General features: G+C 45.4%; 1 protein-coding gene across 1 annotated transcript; it reads right to left on the bottom strand.

The window, feature by feature from the left end:
• Positions 1 to 1,547: 1,547 nt before the first annotated feature.
• On the bottom strand, positions 1,548 to 5,755 carry IER3IP1 (immediate early response 3 interacting protein 1). The gene is made up of 3 exons (XM_083155318.1): positions 5,598 to 5,755; positions 4,874 to 4,975; positions 1,548 to 2,569 (listed from the first exon to the last, which is right to left on the bottom strand). Exons 1-3 carry the CDS (start codon positions 5,686 to 5,688, stop codon positions 2,514 to 2,516), a joined length of 249 nt encoding a protein of 82 aa, XP_083011444.1. The 5' UTR covers positions 5,689 to 5,755; the 3' UTR covers positions 1,548 to 2,513.
• Positions 5,756 to 8,362: the final 2,607 nt, after the last annotated feature.

The following is an 8,362-nucleotide window of genomic DNA, read 5'->3' as shown; positions in this document are numbered from 1 at the left end:
CGCTGGTCAGGTTTTTCTTGTTTCTTTTGTATTGCACAGGACTGACTATCCTGTTGTAGAGCAGCAGCTGGTTAACACAACTCCTGTCGGGCGCCCTTGGCCCAATCTCACCTAGAGTAATTTGGGCCACCATCTTGTTTTTTCCATCTACTGCATGCACCCTGTCTAAGGTGCAGCATCCACTACAAAACCATTCCACTGATGTATTCGTAATGGGTGCAGTGATCATGGGCCTCTCAGGCCAACGGGACCTAAAACGCACCCATCTCTTTAATACATTTCTTGAGTCCTCCGTCGGTGGTAGCAAGAGAACAAATCACTGGCAAAATAGCTTGGTGTTATCGTTTGTAAACAATATCATCTTGTGTGTATGGGGCTTTAGTCTTTCTGGGTAAGTTTTTTGGTGTAGACCTGCGGTTCCCAACCTTTTTTCTCTCCTGTATCCCTTGATTAGGCTTTTCATTTAGGAGTACCCCTTTTCTCAATTTGAGATATCCCCAGTACTTATGAGTGGAGTGGAAGTGAGCGGTATGTATGTCCTTATATTAAGGAGTAGCGGAGGAGTGTGCGGTCAGGAATCGTGTCTGCCGCTGGCTGTGTACTGTCTCCGGGGTTCCCGCTAACGCCTGTAAGGATAAATGCTGCTGCTTCCTCCACATGTGTCAGTGCGGGGCAGATGATTGCTGGTGTCTGAGGGCAGCGTGGGTAGCTCCCAGTAGCTCCTGTTCAGATGAAAGCATGAGATGCTGATGACGGTACAAATGGAACTGGAATTGACGCAACGTGGTGCATCCCCATGGCAATAGAAGACTTCTTCCACCATTTGGAGACTTATTTTTCCACCATTATCAATATTATTTTCAAGCGCCCGCAACCAACACACTCCACGTACAATATAAACAACCAGCGCTGACTGTCTTGCAGAATGTTAATCCAGTAGGTTGACACAATGTTGACAGTCAGGTCGACACCTGAATGCCAAATGTAATTATGTCCACATGGTTAGCACTAGGGGGTCTTCAATCCTGGCCTCTATTTCTACCTGTAAAATAGCGGCCCTCGCCTATTTAATGCTGCCTTTTCTGACAGCACTGAAGGCAGATTACGACAAAACAGATCCGACTTTAAAACAAGTTGGTTGTTTTGTTGGAAACGTCAGTGGATTGTCAAATTCACGTCTGTTTTCGCTGACACGCCCACTTTCCGACACTCAAAACCCGGAACACTGAATTCAGTCTTTCGTTACAGTTGAGCGACAGTCGGAATCCCATATTAAATACCCCCTTAAACTGGCCATACACTTACAGATGTATTGTCTGATAAAACCTGGTTATGGATGAGAGTAAATGACAGTTGGACCATTTGCTTGAAAATGTTGGAAAACGGACATTCAGATATTACCAGATTTTTGTTCCAACTGGCCAGATTTGACAATCAATCTTTAGATGTATGGCCAGCTGTAATGTTTAAATCCTCGTCGACACTTACAGGTTTGGCATATTATGTCAGCATTGTAACAGCTGCACTTCTCCATATCCCAAAACAACTCTTTGTGAGATTCATTTTTATTTGTCTTCCCTGCTCAAGTAACAATATATAAAAAAACAGAACGCACGTGAGAAAAAGAGGAGCACATTTAAAAAGACAGCATTGAGTTTTATACAGTTATCAGGCACCAATGGCCACCTGACGATCCGGGCCGCCATGTTCATGTACCAAATCATTTCACGTCATCCATCCTCCTGTGATCTCTGTATGGTGGGCAGTGAAGGACTGAGAATAACTAAGTATGGGCTCAACACATTGAAATGCAACCAGTTATTCCTTAAGAACCAGAAGTGACATCACTGCTCAATGAGATCATCAGTTCCTACAGAGGATTGTCCGATAGAGTTCACTGCACCTGGCAGACCATTAGCAATGCAACAAATGTTTTTGAAGTTTTGTTTCGGTGCAAGGACGAGTGATTTCGGAGAACTCTGGTTTTTAAGGAATGGCTGGACTGCGTTCTCAAGCACGCTGGTTCAGCTCATTAATAGCCCCATCAAGAGTTGGCATAATATCAATTAACAATATTGAACAATTATACATCGGATAGTGTTAGAAGTGAATTGATCTCTGTCTTATGGTGATTCTAGCACGCTCTGGTCTGTATCTCAGTACTATGTTGGAACAGCCTGAGTTTGGGCACTGATAATTACAGTATAACCCAGCCCCATAATGGCTGCACTACCCATCAGTTGTTATTAATGTCAATGGATATTTTGAGATGTGGGAGTCTGAGGAGGATGGTGGCTTATGGCAGGAGAAGCATTGAGCAGATTCCAGTAATGCTCCCGGCACCTGGTTGGGTGTAAATTGGAGACAGTATTTCCACACATGAAACACGTTCATTTTCAAGAGCTGTCGTCACAGGGATTCTGGAGTCCGATGTTTCACCTCCCACCGGAGATGTATGATCATCTGTTCAGCTTGTCTTTTATGTGCCGATCTAGGTCACGTCAAACGAGTCTTTATCCGAATAACAGAAGCAACACAATTGTTACGGAGTTCACAATGATTAGAGGAACTGCAAAGAGGACAAACACATACTGCATCAGTGAGTACAAGTGAACGATGAAGGCATATAGGACACATATCTTTCTAGCACACCTGTCACAACCTGCGCAGTTCCTCTTTCCTGTCTGGGGTGTCACTCTGTTCTGGTGCTTCTAACACACTCTGGTCTATATCTTAGCACTGAGATACAGACCAGAGTGTGCTAGAAGGAGCAGAGCAGAAGATAATACCAGGCAGTAAAAAGGAACCGCGTGGGTTGTGATTGAACATTGTTATATCTGCTGGGAAAGGGGTGTTCGTGATGTAAAAATGGGCATTTCATGGATGTATTGGAGCACAGCATAATTCCTCCCAATCAGAAGTATTGAGATGTATGATTTAATTTGGGTACTTATGTATTATCTGGGCGCCCGATTTTTTGATCGGGTCGGAAAAATCGGGTCGACCGCATCGCATGCAAACAAATCGCATGCGATGGACGCAATTTTTACATTGGATTCAATGTTAAATGGTCCCTGAGACCTGATTTTTTATTGTATACCCACCCTGTTCATATCACCACTATCCAAGTGGGCATGGAGCTGATTTTATATAGCGTGGCGAGAGCAGCGAGCCCGAAGTGTGGCGAGCGGACGCGGAATACATGTTAAGTAATCTGCGTCCGCTCGCTGCGCTCGCCACGCTATATAAAACAACTCCATGCCCACATGGATAGTGGCGGTATGAACAGGGTGGGTATACAATAAAAAAATGGGGTCTGGGGGGCATTTAACATTGAATCCAATGTAAAATCGGGTCTCAGGGACCATTTAACATTGAATCCAATGTAAAAATTGCGTGCAATGCGTTCGACCCGATTATTCCGAAAAAATTGCGTCCATCGCATCTGATTGTATGCCTTAAGTTAAGGCATACAATCAAAAAATCGGGTGCCCAGATATTACACAAGTACCTTAATTTGTCTACACCACTACTTTCTGATTGGTTGCATCACGTTAATAAACTGAATAGTCTTGCTACACGTTTTTATAGATTTTTTTCATATTGCTGAATCAAATAACAAGCAACTACACTTACAGGTGAGCCCTCAAACATATACAATATTACAGGATTAAATGAAAAAAAGAAAAAGGAATTTATAGAAGTTCTGTTTATAATTTAGGGCTTTTGAAGCACCATTTATATTATTTAACAGCAACAAAAAGGAGTCATATCTGCCATGTGGAGATCAACAAATACGCTGAACATGGTTCTCCAAAATAGATCATTTTATGAGCATGGAAGATTTGCTTTTCTCATTGATGGGAAGGTCCTCGCCTTTTAATATTTTTTCTTTTAAATTCTGCCTCCGCTGGCCACAATGCAGCTGCTGCTCAGCGCTTGCTGGACACTGCCTTCCCCGCTGCTGCCGGGACCCACCACTGCGCGGTCACCCCCACCCCCTGGGCTCTCAGGGCAGCCCGGCACCCACCGCTCACAAGGGTTTCTTTTTTTTTTTTTTTTATCTCCTGCCCCTGCGGATCCAGGGAGATTACGTGGTATAAATCGCATGGGATTTATCACATTTAACAAATGGCACATAAAGTGCCAAATGGTTAGTGAGCTCTCTCGGGGAGCTCAGGGGAAATAGTGTATCGGGGCCTTTATTGTATTTATGATTCTCGTGTGGTATCACTGTGCTGAGAACTGCTTCTCAATGCAGCTCAACTGCTTCTCAATGCAGCTCAACTGCTTCTCAATGCAGCTCAACTGCTTCTCAATGCATTCACAATGTTCCGATTGAGAAACACAGTCCAGCAAACAATCTCTTTCATAAAAATAGATTATACAAAACAGAAAACAAAACAAAAGCAGAGATGAAACATTAAGCCGGGTCCACACTAGAGTGACCGTAAATCGGGATTATTGATGGAACGATTTCCCTTGAGCCTCTACACACTAGAAAGATTGAATGAAAGTTCACAGTTAGATCCATCATTAGCATACGCCAGCTTGCATACAATATTGTCCGGTTGATGATGAGCCACGCCTTTCTGATTGGTCCCAGGTAACGCCAACTCGTGACGTAAATCGCAACAGCCAGTCAAACATCAGATTCCATATTCTAAACTGCATCAGAAAAATCTGATTGGTGGCTACACTACCCCTTTCTTGTACACCAGTTCCCCACTATAGTGTTTTAGTGTTGATCATTTCCAGCGTAAATCACTGTCTATCCAGCTACTGGCAGTGACTAGCATGGGAGAGTGGGGCCACTGCCAAGCCATGAATATTGGGTTTACTCCCCGGGAGAACAGTATAATATAACAGTTACCTCGCATCACCGTCCGTACTGACCGCACAAGATTCATCATCTGTGACTTTATTCCAGGTTCCTCTCCGAATCCTCCAATACCCTGATCAGCTCCCCAACCAACTGCACGTCAGGATGAGAAGAGACAAAACACAGCTATGAACCAATGCACCACATCTGACTGAATATCACACTGGAACTGGGACAATGAGACCAACCACAATGAGTAGGTTATACGATGGTTGTTGTGATCCATCTCGCATTGCAAGTTTGCAAAATACATGGCATATTCTGTAACAACCTCTGGTTACAAGAAAAACATTTAATAGCAAGGCCGTCCTACATAAGAATGCTAAATGCATACTGTAACCCTGTAAAATGTATATACGGTCTGTATTTATGTATTCTGCAGAACCCTTGTTGCGCCATATATATATATAATAGTAATAATATTACCAGCCTATATCCTTGCATTGCCATCAGACCCCGGTTATACAATATAATAAGCATTAATAATGTACAAAGGTGGCAACACCTGCAATTAGAAGCTATCACACACTTAATGTCATTGTAGGAGCTGACCCCTGATCTGGGGGTGCTGAGAGTGACAGTAAGCTGTGAACCCCTGCACCCTGGGCTATACTGGTGTATGCTGCTTATGTGTCAGTACCCCAGAGACCCACTGATGGCTGACCCCCAGAACCCAGCAGCTCCCCCGCCCTCCCCAGTCACGCCAGGCTCTCACTCTTGCTCAGGAAGCGCTCCTCATGCAGCACAGCCACTGCATTGACACACAGCAGGGCGGCCTGGAGCAGGGTGTACAAGGTGAACGCCATCTTCTCGGAGTCTGTGTGTGTGTGACGTGGCGGCGACACACAGCTCCATCAGCTGGGACGGGCCGTCCGGAGGGACAAACATCATCAGACGCGAAGATGCTGCCAGGAGCTTATGCTCAGTGCTGCCACTGTGGCTTGGAAGCGTCACTGCATCTGCACTGAGAAGCAGGTGGCATATGGTGTATTATGGGGGCTGTGCTCTGCAGTTCTCGCTGGAGAATGACAGGCAGGATGGGCGATTGGCATTCCTGTCGTTTTGGGGGAAAATTTACTAGATGAGAGTTTAATTGAAGATGGGCTGTTGGTTGCCCATAGCAACCAATCAGATTATATCCTGTACTACCTATGCAGAGTACAATTGGATTTTAACAGATTTACAAATGATTGGCAGAAGTGGAGAGAAATAAAGGAAATTTAAAGCGTTTAAAAGGTGATTTGAAGACCTGTCGTGGGGTATGGGTAAAAACCGGACCAGGACAATACCCCCGGACCGGACACCAAAATCTGCAGTACGGAGCTTGTAGTGTCCGGTCAGTGTCCTGTCCGGGGGACTGCCTGTGACACCTGCCACCAGGTAGAGGAGGAGGGGGAGAATAAAGCCTCCCTCTATAGTCCGGGCATGTAGCAAAAACCGGACGGTACGGACCACATGGGGAGGCTGTAATCTCCCCTTCCCCATGTCCCTGATGATAGCTATCACAGCGACCCCCCCGGACAAGACACCCCCCGGACGGGACACCCCCCAGACCGGACACCACAAGCTCTGGACTGCAGATTTTGATGTTCGGTCTGGCGGTCCGGGGTTTAGTCCGGGTCCGGTTTTTACATAGTCCCCCTGTCATGTCTCCATTATTTCCAGATGTCTCCACCCTAATTCAAGGGCTTCTGGTATAATTCTCCGAGCTCATGTGTTATCACAGGTTCCGGCAGTTAATTATGGGGGATTGTTATGTATGTCTCAGGCAGGCAAAGCAGAATACCCGATAACAGTGGCTGTTGTGGGGGCACACATGCCAGTTTGGGATTAATAGGATAGTCTTGTCTGAACCTATTAAACACTGCTGCTAATAGGATATCAACCTATTATATTACATGGGAAACGCCTAGATAATATCACAGAGATTTACAAGTTTTGGTACTTGTTTCCTAGCACGGCGCCCACGATATTCAGTTGTATGGCATTGTATTAAATTTAAAATGGTATACCATTGTATATGGCATACAATGCAATGCGATGTGATTTTAAATTGTATATACAATTTTTAATTGTATAAGCACCTTAATAGGTGCTTACAATGTTAAATGCACCCCCACGCCACCGCCACTATCAACGCCAACCCGAAGCGTGGCAAGCACAGCGAGCCCGCGAGGGGCGGCGGTATACGTCCTCCGACCTCTTCATACCCCCACTATCCACTTCGGCGTGAAGTTGTTTTTATATAGTGTGGCGAGCCCTGCGAGGGGACGCACATTACTTCACATGAATTCGCGTGCGCTCGCCACGCTTCGGGCTCGGTGGCTCGCTGCGCTCGCCACACTATATAAAGTCAACTCCACGCCGACGTGGATAGTGGGGGTATGAAAAGTACGGAGGATGCGTACCGCCGCCTCTCGCGGGCTTGCTGCGCTCGCCACGCTTTGGGTTGGCGTTGATAGTACGGGTGGCGTGAGGGTGCTTTTAACATTGTAAGCACCTATAACGGTGCTTATACAATTATTAATCTTATAGGGGGCACATTTAACATTGAAAACACCCATTAGGGTGCTTATACAATTTAAAATCGTATACCATTGTATATGCCATACAATGACATACAATTCGATGGTATACAATTTAAAATTGTATAACATCGGCTAACATCATATCGCATTGCATCTTATGCCTTATGGTATGCGATGCGATGGGCGCAGTGCTAGGAAACAAGCTCCCAAGTTTTCTTAGTTGTAGAACTTGGAGATGTCGTAGATATGATTATTGGAGCATCCACCATCCACGAGCAGGGCAGCCGAGAGGGGGGGGGAGTGGGTACTAATTACCCGGGCCCAGGCTTGCCCTTGTCTGACCCCTCCCTTCCCCCTCCGTCCCACCCAGGTAGCAACAGCAGCACACAATTCTACAGCATGTGCTGTGATGACAGCAGGCTCAGCATGAGCGTCTCACTGACAGTGTGAGAGGTCATGCTGAGCCTGCTGTCAGCACAGCACATGCTGTAGGTGTGTGTTGCTGCTGAGATTACAGTTTTTAGAGTTTTCTTTCACCCTCCTCTAAACATTTTGGGGGTGTGGCCTAAGTGAGGGAGGTGCCCACACCTCCCTCATTTATGCCACGCCCCCAACATTTTACCTGGGCCCGGCATTCCTCTTGGCTGTCCTGTCCACGAGTGCACCTGGTTTAACTCCTATAATGTATTTATGACCAATCATGGACTATTTAGAGGCATATAAGATTCAAACTGAATGCTTTAGTTAGTAACGAGCATGTTAATTTGAATTTAGGCATTTCTCCTATTGCTCTATAAGCCACTTAACACACAATTTAGAACTAGTAGTGTGATTGGACTTCATGACATTCCGAATTTATAAGGAATTCAAATCCCAACAGTGTCACCCAGATGGTGGCCCAATATTAGGAGATACAATTAATTTGATATCCACAGTTAATGTTGGTTACAGC

Source organism: Crinia signifera, chromosome 1, assembly GCF_055691185.1.
Source record: "Crinia signifera chromosome 1, ASM5569118v1, whole genome shotgun sequence".
In the NCBI taxonomy this organism is placed as follows: Eukaryota; Metazoa; Chordata; class Amphibia; order Anura; family Myobatrachidae; genus Crinia; species Crinia signifera.
The sequence above is the reverse complement of the archived record's forward strand: the minus strand, read 5'-3'. Positions and strand labels throughout refer to the sequence as shown.